The sequence below is a fragment of the Physella acuta genome, unplaced genomic scaffold (assembly GCF_028476545.2).
Source record: "Physella acuta isolate Inbredline_101_S28 unplaced genomic scaffold, ASM2847654v3 ptg001995l, whole genome shotgun sequence".
NCBI classification, from domain to species: domain Eukaryota; kingdom Metazoa; phylum Mollusca; class Gastropoda; family Physidae; genus Physella; species Physella acuta.
Genome location: NW_026733500.1, coordinates 60,840 through 78,585, shown reverse-complemented (window position 1 = coordinate 78,585; position 17,746 = coordinate 60,840). Strand labels below are relative to the sequence as shown.

At 35.6% G+C, this 17,746-nt stretch overlaps 1 protein-coding gene across 6 annotated transcripts in view; it reads right to left on the bottom strand.

The window, feature by feature from the left end:
* The window catches only part of LOC131931637 (putative leucine-rich repeat-containing protein DDB_G0290503), a 57,331-nt gene that overhangs the window by 3,427 nt on the left and 36,158 nt on the right, over positions 1 to 17,746 (bottom strand). For all 6 annotated transcript variants that reach the window (XM_059288460.1, XM_059288456.1, XM_059288458.1 and 3 more), the window contains 30 exons: positions 17,304 to 17,399; positions 16,961 to 17,044; positions 15,326 to 15,493; positions 15,002 to 15,085; positions 14,561 to 14,665; positions 12,211 to 12,273; positions 10,085 to 10,327; positions 9,394 to 9,624; positions 8,688 to 8,918; positions 8,396 to 8,479; positions 8,122 to 8,289; positions 7,564 to 7,806; positions 7,169 to 7,252; positions 6,957 to 7,040; positions 6,731 to 6,850; positions 6,080 to 6,295; positions 5,752 to 5,919; positions 5,213 to 5,380; positions 4,928 to 5,011; positions 4,415 to 4,582; positions 4,028 to 4,111; positions 3,773 to 3,940; positions 2,948 to 3,120; positions 2,314 to 2,346; positions 2,161 to 2,202; positions 1,468 to 1,561; positions 1,243 to 1,313; positions 1,047 to 1,149; positions 511 to 702; positions 31 to 123 (listed from right to left, as the gene is read on the bottom strand). In XM_059288460.1, coding sequence (XP_059144443.1) covers positions 31 to 123; positions 511 to 702; positions 1,047 to 1,149; positions 1,243 to 1,313; positions 1,468 to 1,561; positions 2,161 to 2,202; positions 2,314 to 2,346; positions 2,948 to 3,120; positions 3,773 to 3,940; positions 4,028 to 4,111; positions 4,415 to 4,582; positions 4,928 to 5,011; positions 5,213 to 5,380; positions 5,752 to 5,919; positions 6,080 to 6,295; positions 6,731 to 6,850; positions 6,957 to 7,040; positions 7,169 to 7,252; positions 7,564 to 7,806; positions 8,122 to 8,289; positions 8,396 to 8,479; positions 8,688 to 8,918; positions 9,394 to 9,624; positions 10,085 to 10,327; positions 12,211 to 12,273; positions 14,561 to 14,665; positions 15,002 to 15,085; positions 15,326 to 15,493; positions 16,961 to 17,044; positions 17,304 to 17,399 — 3,945 coding nt within the window. The remainder of the gene's footprint in view (positions 1 to 30; positions 124 to 510; positions 703 to 1,046; positions 1,150 to 1,242; positions 1,314 to 1,467; positions 1,562 to 2,160; positions 2,203 to 2,313; positions 2,347 to 2,947; positions 3,121 to 3,772; positions 3,941 to 4,027; positions 4,112 to 4,414; positions 4,583 to 4,927; positions 5,012 to 5,212; positions 5,381 to 5,751; positions 5,920 to 6,079; positions 6,296 to 6,730; positions 6,851 to 6,956; positions 7,041 to 7,168; positions 7,253 to 7,563; positions 7,807 to 8,121; positions 8,290 to 8,395; positions 8,480 to 8,687; positions 8,919 to 9,393; positions 9,625 to 10,084; positions 10,328 to 12,210; positions 12,274 to 14,560; positions 14,666 to 15,001; positions 15,086 to 15,325; positions 15,494 to 16,960; positions 17,045 to 17,303; positions 17,400 to 17,746) is intronic.

Here is a 17,746-nt window from a genome sequence, read left to right as displayed (position 1 = left end):
GCTATATTTTTCATAAACCGCATTACTGACCTCTCCAACTCTTTGAATCCAGTAAGTTTTGTCCAAACTATTTGGGTCAAGGACACTTGAATCCTCAGCAGCACTGTTTAATGCTATTCTTGCCTGTGAGCAAAAAAGTAAAATTAGAAATTGGATTAGATGTAGAAATTTAGATAATTAAGTTTATATGAGTAGCTTCCCTTCTTTGGTAACAAAAAACAAATGTTTTCAGAAACCTATTTCTCTCTATAACTTATTACAAAAATGAATTTAAAAAAAAAAAAACTTGCACTATTTCTGATTATAAGATATCAAAAATGCATTATAACTACAACACAGTGATTTTAAAAATGTGGTAGATGATATGCATAAATTATAATAATCTCACTGAGACAAAGTTATATAAAAGATTACCACAAATAAAAACACTACCTATAACATAACATTACAATATTTTCTCCTACAGACAGTTGAAAACTATTTCTGGATAAAACTAAAAGTCAAACTAACTAGCTTCTCAGGATCCTTGAAATGGTCAGTTTTTTCAATGAGCCTCTTGTAAATGTTAGTGTCCAGCTGAGACCGCAAGCTGTCCACCAGCTGTTCTTTGCTCTGCATCTGCAGCTCAAGATTTTGTCTTGTAGTTATTTCTCGTTCCAACTCACTTCTTAGACTAACATTTTCCTTCTGTAGACTTGAAAGCTGTTGAGATGTTGAAGGTAATAGTTAACTATGAAACCGAAACAAATAAATTCATTCATGCATATCACATAGATCAGCTGACTTTATTGCCAGGATTTCCTGTGGCCACCAGGAATGTAAAGAAAAAGTTCAAGAACTAAATAACTAAAGGGAAAGAATCACTAAAAATGAACACGAGATTGAGTAATACACAAAAAACAGCCAACAGATACAAGCAAATTATTATTTGCTATTATTTTACTTCTTATTATTATCATTAATAAATTGGTTATAACTTAATTTTTTAAATAGTTTAAGTGGTGAAGTTTACATTCTTGCTAATGAAATCAAACTAAGTACTCTACCTGCTGGTTGAGCTTATGAATATTTTCTATGTTGGATTTGAGACGAATGTGAAGATCTTCTATGGCCGCTTCTTTGGTTTTCATGTCTTCATCTTGTTCCACTCTGAAACATTGCCTCAGCATATATGTAATTTGAAACAAGAGCACGATATTATTTATATGTGAACTAGTGTACTTTAGAAAATGTTTTACTCACTCATTTTCTTCTAGCCGACTCTTCAGCTGGTTGAGAATAATTTGTTGATGCGCTGAGTGTGACTGCAGGGCCTGACAACAGAATTTAAGTATTTAGAGAACATCCATCACTAAAGTATCATCAACAGGCTTAAATCATGTCTCACTAATTCATTAGCAGCTTCACTTAAATTATGTCTAACTAATTAATTAGCAGCTTCACTTAAACTATGTCTCACTAACTCACCCTAAACTTTTCACTTTCAACTGTTTTCTCTTCTAATTCTATTTTAACTTTGTTGTAAGACTTCTGAAGTTTGGTGATCTGATCTAGAAGAGTTCTGTTGAAATGGAAAATTTAAAAATCATAGTTAATAAAATAAACATACCATTTTTTATTCCGATTGTAGTTGTGATGTAGTGATTAAAAGCAGCCTATAAGGATACTCTGATTTCCTACCGCCACTTAGCTTAGATGGGCGGTTCATATAACTCATTACTGTATGAGCAATTGTAACTTTCAAAATGGCTACACAAAATGATGATGCATTTATTAACCAGGGCATGTTTTATTTTAAATATTTAAAATATTCACATACATTATACATTTTTTTTCTAAAATAAAAATGGTAGAAAATTTAATTTACATGACATGACAATAAAACTCATCTCCAGCTTCAGGTGATATCTTTAAAATCTCTTATCAATGAGACTTCAGTTACTACTTGGAAATAATTAAAGCACACCAAACAATACCACTAAAAAATCTCTGGCACATAGGAAAGTTAAGGGTTAATAACATCATCATCATCATTCCTATGTGGCCCTTGAGGAGCAAAGGGCCGCAACTACACATTTCCAGTGGACTAGGTTTTGGGCTGCTCCCTTAATCTGTGCCAATGTGAGGGTTAATAAAGTGACACAAAAAACAAAAACTTACTCTTTCTCAGCTGACAGTACCATAATGGCTTTACTTTGCTCCCTGGGTGAAAACAGTTGTTTTTTTTATATTGTAAATCAGATTGAACATATGGAAAGAAAAGTTTATTAAGTTTAAATTAAGGAAAATTGAGTTCAAAGTAGTTTCACAAACCTGATTTTGTTCCCTAGCTTCTCATTAGCCACCCTGTGTACAAAAAAAAAAGAAAAATTGGAATAGAACTTAAAACAAATGAAACAAAGAACTTTTAAAAAATTATAGCAAATATTAAACGGAATACAATTTGGCAAACTTAACAGGATAGAAAAACCAAGCCGTAAAAAAATATTTTCAGTTTTTATTTATCTTCTTTTGAGGTTTTTTTAAATGAAGTTTATAATTGAGTTCACCCCCTCCTACTGCAATAAAATGCACCTCCTGTGAGTCTTCAGTGTTGCCTATCAAAGAACCCATACTCTCAAAAACTTCTTCTTTCCTACACACTAACTCTGATGGTACTTTACAGTTTGTGTGCCTTAGAGCCACTCCTACACTTCCCTGTTCTAAGACTGTCCCCTTATTTACACAATCTTGCTCCTGAACATATGTGATGTCACTTTGACCTAGATCCTCCCCTACTCCCCCCATCACCCTATCAACACAATCTTGCCCCTGAACATATGTGATGTCACTTTGACCTAGATCCTCCCCTACTCCCCCCATCACCCTATCAACACACTCTTGCCCCTGAACACATGTGTTGTCACTTTGACCTAGATCCTCCCCTACTCCCCCCCTATCAACACACTTTTGCTCCTGGACCCATGTGTTGACGTTGTGGACCACCAGCTCGCTCTCCCTGTGCAGCTTGTCCCCATTGGACCGTGACTCCTCCAGGGCAGCCCTCAGGCCAGAGATTTCTTCATTGGCGCTGCGATAATTCTGTTTCATCAGTTCCAGCTCACTCAATAATTTATTGGACTGCAGAGCAAAAATTTAAGTTCCAAAATTTATCAAATAATAAATTCCAAAATGTATCAAATAAAACAACAATAATGTCTGCACTTTATGATTGTGATCTTTGTTATAGGGTATAATGATTATGAAAATAAGGAAATGAAAATAATATTAATTTTTAAAAAGTTATCAACTCCTTAAGCCCATAACAATGTTGCCAGCAGTGAGCAGACCGGACTGTCATACTGTAACAATGCTCCTAGCTTCAAATCCAAGTTTTAGATAGTAGGCCTATATATAGGATATGATATTACTATCATTAATTTTCCCGGCAGAGGAGTATTTTTTCCTCGAAAAAAATCATCTTGACTTTTCTTCTTTAAAACTAAGTAATTATCTTTGATCAAAATAAACTGATAGTAGTGTAACCTTTCAATTACGACTGATTTATATCAGTAATTTGTGGGTTTAAAATTAATGGGTGAAAAGATCTGAAGGGTTTTTCAGCATAGCTACTAAATATAATTGAGTAAAACAAATTCCGGTGAAAAGTGAAAATAATTCTGTGCTTAAAGAGTTAAATAGTTAATAAAATTTTTATAAGATGATAGGTTGTTTGGTGAAAATATTAGAAATTAATTTATAGTGAGAGACACTCAAACTCAGAGTCTCTAACCTCTTCATTGGCAGCCTTGTATTTCTCTTGCAAGCTGCTGAATTCCACCTTAAGGACCACATACTCCTCTTCTTTAGCTGCAAGTTCCTGTAGTGATTGCTTTTGCTTCTCTTGGCTTGTCACTAGATCTACTTGCAATGCGGTGTAGCGCTCTTCAAAATGTTGCAACTGAGGAGATTGATCAGAGTATGAAGGTCTGTTATAATAACGTTAGAGACAAATATTATTTTTTTAAAATCTGTGTTTCTTCTGTACCTCATCATCTGTTGATTTATTGATTTCTTGAGTTTTTCTCAGCTCATTCTGCAGCTTCCTTAACTTTTCATCATAGAACATTATCTACGGAAATAAAAATAGCATAAAAATGACTTTGTAATGCAACAAACTCCATTCTGTAACAAAGTAAGAATTTAAAAATTGTACCTGCAATTTATCAACTTAACTTTAAAAAAAAAATTTCTAACAGTCAATGCTATTGCAGTAAAGATAAACGTAGTTTTTGGTTCAGAGTAATATCTTAATATTAAATGTTTGTCTATGTGTCATGCCTGATCATTTTAAAAAAATAATTGCAAAATTTATCTTCCAAAACTGAAGATTGAACAACAACACAGCACAAAGAAAGGGGTCAAGTTATCCCACCTCCTCCTTCATTGAGTTGTTCTGCTGAGAAAGTTTGGCCGTCTCAGTCTTGATGGTGGCTAGCAAGCGAGATTTCTCTGTCAGTTGCTCCATGGATTCCTTGTGGTTCCCTTGGACAGTGGTCAGCTGAACTTTCAGCTCATGGATCTTGGCATCTGCCTCCATCAACTTCATAAAAAAAAATTTATTGCCAGACATTGTTTCTTGTAGTGACAATTAAAATAAACTACCACTGCCAGATCTTAAAACACTAGAAGAGTATTACACTGACTTGAAAACTGGAAATCTTTCATTTAAAATTATAGAACATACTTTGAAGCATCTCTATCAAGTAATTCTGTGGTCTTTGTAAAAAGCCCAGCTTAAAATAGCATCAGTTACCCATGAGAACCAGATGGACTGGGGTATCATATAGATACAAAGACCAATTTTATCAGGCACCACAGGACCAGAAGGACACAGTACAAGCATACAGACATCTTGTATTAAGAAAACGAAGAGAGCATGTCTTACATCAGAACTGGACTTGCGATATTGTTCCTGCAGCTTCTCTTGTTCCTTCTGTAACTGTGCCAGTGTATCTTCATAGCGGGTGATCTGCACCAACAAATATTACAGTTAAAATGTCTTTAAACTGAAGCCTAAATCTAAAACTACTTAAATAAAAACCCATGAGAATAATCTTGACAGAGCATATAATTTAGTTCACTACATTTCTAAATCAAAAAGTACTATAACAAATAAATCTTACGTACTAAACTAAACAAACCAAGAGAGAAAGCGGAGGTTAAAACTTACCTCCTGTGTGTGATGCCTAGCCTGTTTCTGAGCTGACTGCAGGTTCATGTTGGCCAAGCGGAGTTGTCCTTCTCTCTCTGCCAGAACCTCACTTGTCTCCCTGTTCTTAGCTTGAGCCTCATCTATCTCATGCCTGAGTCTTGCAATCTGTTCTTCTCTTGCTTTCACCTAGGGGGTCAGGGTCAAACTGTTGTTTACGCTTTATATTTCAGTAGTTACATGAGGATTTTTGGGTCTAAATTATGTGTGTAATAGAACTAGTGTATTTCTTATTTTATTATGGGGCAGGGTCATGGTGATAGTTGGGGGAGGGTAGGAGGGAAGTTTAAGGAATCTGCTGCTCACACACCATTTACATAAAAATATATATATAAGCAGGATACCTAAACTTCAACTTCATCTACTTTATGGATCCATATTTCTTTTTTTTTTACATAAAATTCTTTTGTACAAAAACATAAGATAAAAAACTAAAAATAAGCAAGTCAATTGTGTTGTCAATTGTGTTGTCAATTGTGTTGCCAATTGTGTTGCCATACCCTCTCCTGGAACTCCCTGATCTGTTTCTGCAAGGCCTCAAGGTCAGCCTGCAGCTCTTGGCTGACTTTCTTGCTGCCATTCAGCTGTCTGGCTGTCTCTGAGTGTCTTTCTCTCTCAGCTCTTAGCTCTGTCTGAAGCTGGACCAGAATCTGCTCCTGCTGCTCCACCTGTGAACCAGGAAGTAGAAAAACTATCAACAAATCTGAACCAGGAATAAAAAACTATCAACAAAATTATGTGAACCAGAAAGTAGAAAAACTATCAACAAATCTGTGTGAACCAGGAAGTAAAAAACTATCACCAAAGCTCTGTGAACCAGAATCTCACCTGGTCAGACAACATTTTCTCTTGCTCCCTCGCGCCAGAAAGTTCCAGATCCAGCTTGTAAGCCTGCTGCTTATAGGCCACGCCCTCCTGTACGGAGGCGTGATACTCCTCTTTTGCTGTCATGAGGTCCTTGCGCAGCTTGTCAATGACAGTCTTTTGCTCATCCATCTCCTCCTCGTAGTTTGCTGCCCTCTCTTTGGTGGCCTTCAGCTCAGCCTGCAACGTTGCAAAGTTACTTTTAAAGTTTATAAAGCAGTATTTTTTTTTATGGCTAAATGTTTTAATCATGTACGATATAGCCAATCAAAATATACATAGAAGAACTTAATAACAAGAGAAACTCTCATGTAATTACCTGATGTTGTGTTGAAACAATTGTCTCCCCTGTAGCTTCCTGTTGTGTTTAAACACCTGATTTACATGTAGCTTCCTTATGTTGTGATTTAACAACAGACTCACCTGTTGCTTCCTGATGTGTTTAAACACCTGACTCAGATGTAGCTTCCTAATGTTGTGATTTAACACCTGACTCACCTGTTGTGCCATGATGTTGTGTTTAAACACCCGACTCACCTGTAGTTTCCTAATGTTGTGATTTAACACCTGACTCACCTGTTGTGCCATGATGTTGTGTTTAAACACCTGACTCACCTGAAGTTTCCTAATGTTGTGCTCATGTTTGACAACTTCTGTCACCCTCTGGCTGAGCTGGTCCTGTGTGGACTGTAGACTCTGCTCCATCAGGTTCAGCTTTTCTTCATGGTGGGCCAGCTGGTGGTAGGGTGGGGAGGGAGGGAGGGGAGTTTAAATTAATGCATATGGGTATATTATAATTAGTAGGGTGACTAAAAATAGTAAAACTGAAGAAAGTGTGTACCTCCTGTGCACATTCCTTGTACTGAGTTCTTGCTTCATTCAAATCTTGTTTCAAATTTTCACCAGTTACTTTCATCTCAGCTATCTGATGGTTTTTTTTTTAAATTAATTCAGACACTATATTATAAAATACAATACAAACTACAAAAAATGATATCAAAATATAATCTATAACATGTCTCAACCTGAAGCATAAAATAAAAAAGAACTTACGCTTGTTTCCAGCTGTTTGTTATGGGCGTGGACCTGGTTCAGTTCTGACTTGACCTCATGGATTGAACTCTCCAGTTTCTCTATCTGGTAACATAAACATTGGACATTAAAAAATATTCACATTGAATCAACTAAGCTAAAGAAAATTTCTTAAGGTGGTTCTATCCCAAAGTGGTACCATGTTACTTTTAACTGGGTAACAATCCACCAATACCATGTCTTACACAATTAATTTGGCCAGTTGGAGGGAATTTATTTAATTTGCATGCTTCGTATAACAGACTTCTACAAACAATTTGTTTCAATAAAAAACAGGTGATCTGTATAGAAGCACAGAGAAAATTTAAAAAAAAAAAACTGCAAATGTTTTAAACAAAAAAAAAATGTGTCCAAACCTCTTCCACCTTACTGCGGATGTCATCCCTACAGTTGGCAATCTCTGCCTCGTTACGTTTGATCTGCTCCTCCTTGCTGTTGACAGTGTGCTCAGCATTCTGCAGCTCTCCCTGTGTCTGACCCAGCTGTCTCTCCAATGTGGCTATCTGTTCCTCATAACGGCAGGCCTCACTCTTATGGCGCTGGTGTGCTGAGGCCAAGTTTAGCTGGAGCTGCTGCAGGTTTTGTTCCAGTTTTTCAATCTGGGGGAGGGGGAGGAAGAGACAAAAACAAGAGCTGATCCAGTAAATTCATTCACACCAGCTTATTTTAAACATTATAAAGTAGAATCAAGGTACACATTTATTTTAACTTTTGTTTAAAATTAAATTGTGTATTGGGAGAGGTGTGGACAGCATAGATTGGGATAAGTGTAGAGTTGACAGTGTATAGTTGGTATGTTTTCAGTTGACAGACCATATCTCACAGATAACATGGGTTGACTAGCAACATTTCAATTTAACTAAGCCATCTAGTTTGTTTTTAAAAAAATCTTAAATCAATGTAGCAGCACCAACCTCCTTTAGCACAGTGGTCCTGTCATCTTTGGTTTGCTGTAGATCAGACTGGCATATGCTGAGGTCAGTCTTCAGCTCCTCAATAACCCTCTGCTTGGTTTCTCCATCTGCGTGAGACTCTTCCAGCTGGTATTCAAGGTTGGCTATGTGATCCTCTTTATCAGCAAACTACATTCACACAGTTGACAAGGATAAGGAAATTGTAAAGAAATGTTTAAAATTATTTCAAATGGCTTTTGTATTTTGGATACAATTAAATATTGATTTTTATTACCTCTCTGTCACTGTGACTATGCTCATTCTGATAAGTCAAAAGCTTGTTTTCATAGTCCTGAGCCCTCTCTTCATTTTGGAGAGACTGGAAAGGGAAATAAAATCATTTGTCAACATAGCAAAGAGTGATAGTTATCTCCCTAAAAAGCAACAAACTATGATTGAATAAAAATATTAAACATTAAAAAAAAATAATTCTAAATTGAATTGCTAGAATTTATAATTAAGTCTATTTTGTATTTTTTGTATATTTTACAAAACAGAAGTTTTTGTTGTGACCCAGATGACCCTACCTGATGCTGAACTTCCTGTACCCTCTCCTTCAAGTCCCTGTTAGCCTCCTCCACCTCCTTGATGCGCCCGTAGGCAGACCTTAGTTCATTCTGTGTGTTCTCCAGCTCCTTGGTCAGCTGATGTATCATCTCCTCACACCTACCCACCTCCTCCTTGCTCTCACTAAAGGCACGATCCAAGCCCTCCAGGTCAGACTTTTGTTGTTCTATCACGGCTTCCTTGTCCAGCTCCTGGGACCATGTTCAGAAAAACACAAAATTTAAACACATGGAAATAATTTTTTTAAATAGTGGAAAAGCCCTAGAAAATACTATTTCAGATCTGGAAATATAATTGTTGGTACCTAACAGCTGTAAGAGTATTGCTCCATTATTCAAAAAGTAAAAATAACTCCATTATTCAAAAAGTAAAACTGAGGAGCTTTGTAGGTACTAAAATTATTTAATTAAGTAGAAATGCATTTGTTAACATGCATTAAACCCAAAAAAATAATAACTTCATCAGGATAATAGAGAGAATAAGTTTAGCTTTATTATCAGACATTAGCACATGCATACTGTTAGTTGATAAAAATTTACAAAGTCCCACAACACATTCTCTCCAGAGCCTTTTTAATGTATTATTTCTTTCATTAAGAACTATAAATTAATAATTAATTAAAGTAATTTTAGTAAGCAAGAGGTTAAAAATGGGAAGACAACTCACCCTACTTCTGCTCTCTGTCAGCTTCTCCTGCAGGGAGGCAGCTGTGGTTTCAAGATGGCTGATCTGGTTACTGGCCTGGGAGTATTTCTGTTTATAGTTGCTGAGGGCAGTGTCCAGCTTCTCAATCTCCTCATTGGCAGCCTCCAGCTGGCTCTGTGTGATGACCAGCTGCTGTCGTGTCTCTGACAGCACGCCCTCCTGCTGTTTCAAGGCTTCATTTTGTCTTCGAATCTAAACATGATATTTTAAGTATTTACACAATTGTTGGCTCATTACATCAGTTAACATTCAAAAAAAATTAAAAAATTGTAAGATGAAATGACAAGAGATTGTTTTTTAAATAAAAATTAAATTACCTAGAAAATACTAGGAAGTATATAATACATTTTTACTGTAATTGTTAAGATGAACATAGTGCATACACAGTGCCCAACTTCTCTTTTCTTAGTTTGAGTTGTGACACCCATCCATCATAACTGAGTTAAGGGACTTGGCCACATAGAGCTATGAAACTATTGACTATGAAGACTAATGAACTACACCCACCTGCATATTCTTGTTAGGAATGTCACAATCTAAAACTTATTCACTTTATTCCATAGTTCAGTACAATTAGCTTTAACTTAAAAGGTAGAAAATGGTAGAATAACAACACTACAGAAAGGGAACTAACTGGTGTATGACTACTTACATCGTTAGCACTCTCATCCTGGAGGTTCTTGTAGCGGGTCAGGTCGTCGTTCAGTCCGGCTATCGTAGCCTTCAGCTCAGCATTTGACCTTTTGAACTCTGACAGCTCATTGGCCGTGAGCTGCAGATCCTCCCTGGCATTCTCCAGATCCTCCAGCAGCCTTGCATGCTCAGCTGACGACGTGTTCTTGGTCACTTGCAGGTCAGACTTGAGCTGCTCTATCATGCGCAGGTAGTTCTTGGCCTTCAGGGGTCAGAGGACAAGTGGCAAGGTGAAAAATACAGCTGGCACAATGATATACAGATGTTTAAAATGAAATAAGAACAGGATGATACAACTTTATAATTAAAAGAAGATAATTTACAATTTATAAGCCTCTCAAAAAGTGAAAATAAGTACAGATAAGAACTACTTAATCATTACATTTTTTAAATACTTCTTTTAAGGTAAGGCTGACTAAAGTGACAAAAGCTGTGGGAATTAGAAGGCAACTTTCTTATAATATTAACAATGGATAAATATTAATAGTTTTATTACATTTAGACACAATTATTTGACATGCAAGATTACTAGCAGTAACAGAATAATGTGATCATGCTGACATGACAGCTGCGACTGTCAAGTACATGTCCTTCAGCAATGTGACACACCAGTTCAAGACAAACAAAACAAAGAATTCAGTTTTAAGACAGACAAAATTTCAGGCAAGAAAAATGTCACCATGCTTAACCACAGGTAACAAGCAATGAGAAAACAACAAACACGTCCATTATTCCCATATGATCAACAACCACCACCAGTAGCAAGAACTCAAAAAATGTCCCCCATTTGATCAAAATTGCTTGATGCAGGATTATATATATATAACTTTAAATCTAAAAGATAGTTTTTTTTATATCTTCTATACACAGGATACAAAATTTAAAGAAGGTTGTTGCATCACAAAAAGGATATACTCATGTTCATTATGACTAAAAAAATTATTTAAATGAGTGTTAACAGTAAGAGTTCTGCAAAGGCTAAGTTGAAAGGTCGGGGTGAAGGTGACTAGCCAGGCATGTGAAACAACATGTAGACAACTAAACCATGCCAGAATGTTTGTATAAATTTTATACCTGAGTTTTCCAACAATCTGAAACTGCTTGAGTGAGAAAACTTTCTCAAACTGAATCTACCTGTTTGTGGCCTATAATTATCTTCTAAAACTAGGTCAATAACACAATATGTAAATGTAGCTGATGAATGTTACTGATATTAAAGTATCAATTCAATGCCGGTGCTAGGGATAACACAAAACTATTACATGAACTTTAAATAACAGAACTTTTCATAAAGTTGTAATAAGATTTCATTACAGATGTATTCCACATGAGCTCTCCACTGAAAAGGTATAAAATAATGGGACTAGCAGTGGCCAGGAAATCAACATTAAGATGTGTAAACAGATGATTGAGTAAAAGGAACTTTGTACCATATGCATTGATAATCAAATACTGAATTTGCTAAGTTTGTTTCAGCATTTATTCACAAGTGCTGACAATTTTTGGTCATTCATTTCAAGAATTTTCAGCCATGACCAGCAGTAAATGTACTGGGGGAGGCGGCATAAAAACATCAACGGAACTAAAAATTAACTTTAAAAATTACCAATCAACAATGTATTTGTGCATTTAATTTAAATATTTATTTCACAAGACATGTTTAAAACAACCAGAAAGTAAATAACAGTGGTAAAAGGCAAGTGGTGCTTAAAGCTGGTCCTTAAGGTGGTCAACATTAACTGGGATAGAGATAAAAAACAACGGGCTTTATGTGTCAAGCATGAGCAGTCAACAGGGATGAGGTTAATCTAAATAACAAAAAACTAAATGAATCAAGCAGTCTCAGATTGGTCCCAATTATGATCCGGTGGAATTGTTTTTTCACAACTTTAGCTGAAGTTATTGGCAGAGAAAGAAAAAAAAGAAAATCAGAATCTGTTTTCACGTTTGACAATTTCATCATAAATACCTCTATAAAAGTGTATTCTGTTTTCAAGGTCTCATATTTTATTATAAAATAATTTTTTTTTAATAATATAAAATTAAAGCCAAGAGATGAGACAGAAACTTTCAAAAGTGAGTTACCTCTTGCAGAGCCATCTCTTCATCATGCTGTAGCTCTTGTATTTTTTTCTCATATTCAGCAACCTGGTGGTGATAAGGTGAGGACAAAGATTACAATATAGCATCAATACAAACACTACCCTACACAATGTAGCATCAATACAAACACTACCCTACACAATGTAGCATCAATACAAACACTATCCTATGCTCTACAGCTAGATGGACAACATGATCAAAACTTCTTGTGGCAATAATGGGGGGATGCTAATTCATCAGATCTATGTGGACTCTGGTACCCAAGCTTCACACCATTATTTTACTTTAAAAATGAAATTCTTGACCACACCTGATCTGCACTCAGCTGACAAAAAAAAAGGTTCACTACAAACATGTGAAATCTGCAAGTACCTGGTGAAATGTTCACTACAAACATGTGAAATCTGCAAGTACCTGGTGAAATGTTCACTACAAACATGTGAAATCTGCAAGTACCTGGTGAAATGTTCACTACAAACATGTGAAATCTGCAAGTACCTGGTGAAATGTTCACTACAAACATGTGAAATCTGCAAGTACCTGGTGAAATGTTCACTACAAACATGTGAAATCTGCAAGTACCTGGTGAAATGTTCACTACAAACATGTCAAATCTGCAAGTACCTGGTGAAATGTTCACTACAAACATGTGAAATCTGCAAGTACCTGGTGAAATGTTCACTACAAACATGTGAAACCTGCAAGTACCTGGTGAAGTGTTCACTACAAACACGTGAAATCTGCAAGTACCTGGTGAAATGTTCACTACAAACATGTGAAATCTGCAAGTACCTGGTGAAATGTTCACTACAAACATGTGAAATCTGCAAGTACCTGGTGAAATGTTCACTACAAACATGTGAAATCTGCAAGTACCTGGTGAAATGTTCACTACAAACATGTGAAACCTGCAAGTACCTGGTGAAATGTTCACTACAAACATGTGAAATCTACAAGTACCTGGTGAAATGTTCAAACATGTGAAATCTGCAAGTACCTGGTGAAATGTTCACTACAAACATGTGAAACCTGCAAGTACCTGGTGAAATGTTCACTACAAACATGTGAAATCTGCAAGTACCTGGTGAAATGTTCACTACAAACATGTGAAATCTGCAAGTACCTGGTGAAATGTTCACTACAAACATGTGAAATCTGCAAGTACCTGGTGAAATGTTCACTACAAACATGTGAAATCTGCAAGTACCTGGTGAAATGTTCACTACAAACATGTGAAATCTGCAAGTACCTGGTGAAATGTTCACTACAAACATGTGAAACCTGCAAGTACCTGGTGAAATGTTCACTACAAACATGTGAAATCTACAAGTACCTGGTGAAATGTTCAAACATGTGAAATCTGCAAGTACCTGGTGAAATGTTCACTACAAACATGTGAAACCTGCAAGTACCTGGTGAAATGTTCACTACAAACATGTAAAATCTGCAAGTACCTGGTGAAATATTCACTACAAACATGTGAAATCTGCAAGTACCTGGTGAAATGTTCACTACATACATGTGAAATCTGCAAGTACCTGGTGAAATGTTCACTACAAACATGTGAAATCTGCAAGTACCTGGTGAAATGTTCACTACAAACATGTGAAATCTGCAAGTACCTGGTGAAATGTTCACTACAAACATGTGAAATCTGCAAGTACCTGGTGAAATGTTCACTACAAACATGTGAAATCTGCAAGTACTTGGTGAAATGTTCACTACAAACATGTGAAATCTGCAAGTACCTGGTGAAATGTTCACTACAAACATGTGAAATCTGCAAGTACCTGGTGAAATGTTCACTACAAACATGTGAAATCTACAAGTACCTGGTGAAATCTTCACTACAAACATGTGAAATCTGCAAGTACCTGGTGAAATGTTCACTACAAACATGTGAAATCTGCAAGTACCTGGTGAAATGTTCACTACAAACATGTGAAATCTGCAAGTACCTGGTGAAATGTTCACTACAAACATGTGAAATCTACAAGTACCTGGTGAAATGTTCACTACAAACATGTGAAATCTGCAAGTACCTGGTGAAATGTTCACTTACAAACATGTGAAATCTACAAGTACCTGGTGAAATGTTCAAACATGTGAAATCTGCAAGTACCTGGTGAAATGTTCACTACAAACATGTGAAACCTGCAAGTACCTGGTGAAATGTTCACTACAAACATGTGAAATCTGCAAGTACCTGGTGAAATGTTCACTACAAACATGTGAAATCTGCAAGTACCTGGTGAAATGTTCACTACAAACATGTGAAATCTGCAAGTGCCTGGTGAAATGTTCACTACAAACATGTGAAATCTGCAAGTACCTGGTTACTTTTGTGGTCAATGAGATCGTTGTTTTCTCTGATCTCTTGTTGCAGCTGTTTCAGTCTGGCCGACATCCTCTTCATCTCCCCTTCATTTATTTTTAGCTGCAGGTGGAATAGAAGGTGAATTATATCTCCATTTGATAACAGCCATAACCCACACTTTCTACTTGAGGTAGCCACCAGACATCACCCACACTTTCTACTTGAGGTAGCCACCAGACATCACCCACACTTTCTACTTGAGGTAGCCACCAGACATCACTCACATATTCTACTAGAGGTATCCACTAACTGCCTTCAAATGTTCTACATTAGGTATTTACTAACCACCTACAAATGTTTATATGAGGTATCCACTGTATGCCTACAAATGTTCTATTTGAGGTATGAACTAACCACCTACAAATTTTCTATTTTAGGCACCCACAACTGACTCACCTCTTCCATGCTGCCAGAATAATTCTGCTGAGCTGTGTCAAGGTCAGACTGCAATCTAAGAATCACCTGGTCGCGATTTGATACCTGTATGGATAGAAAAGCGAATCTAACTAATAACAGATCAAATGCTTTGAAAAAAAAAATTATTAATAGTTTTGCATATTAAACATCAGTGAATGAACAAAATTTAATATTTTATTTTAAAATTAAAAAAAAAAAAGTTTTCTTTGGTATTCATCGATTAATAAAAACAGGTTCCATAATAGTTCCATCAATCACTTGATATGTGTAGGGTCTAAATGAAGCGATTAAAAAGTATGTTACCTCCTTCTGACATGTCCTGTGTTTCTCCTGTGTGATCGTCAGGTCAAGCTCCAGCTGATGTATCTGGTCCTGGAGGACAGTCACTTTTTGACTAGCAGCCTGGGACACTTTGTTCAGCTGGGAGTGTTCTCCCTTTAGCTGCTCCAGCTCTTCTTCCACTTTAACCAGCTGAAAGTTTGTTTACATCTCAAGCATTAATCAGTCATATTTTAACATTTGTTATCAATACTTTAATGTTTTTATTCTATAATATCTTGCTGATGATTGAAAATTTAAGAATATAGTCGTCTAAAAATCTTTATTTGTCTATGCAAATAGTACAGTATCTTTTCACAGTACAGTATCTTTCTTGCCTGTGTAGCACACATCTAAGGAGACTATAGCACCAACACGTGTGCCACATAAATTAGTTGCTACAGCCATAGTTTTTTTCCTTTCCTCTAAGTACACCTAATTAAAGTGGATATACATAATATGACCTAACTATCATGAAGATATCTATCTATACACCATCTATACACCACTAAAACTCAAGTTTGTTTACAAGTTTGTATATTTATTTATTTTTTTGTTTAATTTTTGTTTGTCTGTTCCGCTAGATCAGAGCATCTGCTTTAGGTATATAGAACTATAAACCACGTATTTATGTAGAGAAAAAGGTTATTTTTCCCAAAATGTTATATAAAAATCTTCGCTTTTTAGTTTCACAGATCATCTAATTCAAGAATACAATGAATTTATCTAGAGCTACTGATGGACCATTTTTCGTTTGCCCGTGAACAAGTAGAGAAACTATCTAGATTCTAGATCTAGAATCGAGGCCAATCTGAAATAAACACAATGAATAATTCAGTTTCTTTACTAAACTATTTCAATTTTTTTTAGCAATGGAATAGACCAAATTAGGATACACATTTTTCTTCTTGCCATACTAAGCACAATTGAATCATTCTTAACTTATTTAGTACAATACCCAATGCTTTCAAAAAGGTAGCTTTAGTATTATCATGACAACCCCAAAACGTATTGGTTGGTCAATTCATGAGGTGTGTTTATCAAGCCAAACTTATCACTACATGTGTTTTTCCAGCCCAATGGCTTGGAGAACTAGCTTAAGAGTTACATTAACATAACAAAGCAGGAAAAGTTCATTTTTCAGACAAACATTTTGTATTACCTAAGTGAAATCAAAGTGAAAGGTGATCTAGGATATGAACATTTAGACCATTTTGCTGTGGTTAGTGTTTATGACACTGTATATAAAATAAATGGTGCCCACTGATAAACCTTACACAGCCATTATTTCGCTGCTCTGTCTATTTATTCATTTCAATGGAAAAGCTATATATAGTTATAGTCAACAAATGAGTGTTAGAATTAATTAACATTTTCTTCAAATGTTATGTTGATTTTGAAACCCCTTTTTTTGCACTAGTTTTTTCATTATACTTGTGTGCAATGATGTCTTATTCTGAGGTAAGAATCATCATTACAACACAATGTAACACATCTAAAGTAAGGATGAGACAAACTTGTCATCCCTTAAATGATAGCACTTCATCTAAAGGCATACACACTGACACAGCAAAAAGGTTTAAAATGTGTCAGTGATGTTTCTATAAATAGACAACACACCTCGTTGTAGCAGGCAGAGTGCTGGCTCTGTGACTCCAAGAGGTCCTCTTGTAGGTGTTTGATCTTCTCCTCATAGCGCACAAGCTGGTAAAAACAAGGCAAATACATAAGATCATCTTTACCACTACACTACATAAGTTTAATCTTTGAAATGAAGCTATAAGAAAATAAATCAAATCTCTTTGAAGTTGGCTTTGATGTTAAAAACTTAAATACAAATTTAATTTTTTATCCAATCTTTATTCTAAGACCTATACCAAACTAATAACACGTTGGAACATTTTAAACTGGCAAGATAATATAATTGCCTGACTTTACATGTGTAGTGTAGTACAACACTTACATCTTCTTCTCCTCGTCTGCGAAGGTCATCGAGTTCATGGTGACACTGGGTCAACGTGCCCTGGAGCTTCTTTATCAGCTCTGATTGTTTGGCAATCTGTTAAAAAACAAAAACATTGTTTAAACCTGCAAACATACATGAAATAATTATTTACTGAATTGCAAGTTATATCTAAAATAAATTTTAGAGACTATTAGGAAAATATGTTCAATTTGATATAAGAAAGCTTTATTAAATTAAATAGGACAAATTTGTTATTACAAAATATAGATTTACTAATGCTGATAAAGAACTGCAATGACTTAAGAATCTGTTTTTTTTTTTTACTTTCCTCACTTCCTAATAAAGCCAAGAATGAGTGACCATAGCAATAACATTACTGTTTGGTTAAATCAAATTTTAATTAATTACTTCCATGCAATGGTTATAAAGTAGACACTTGC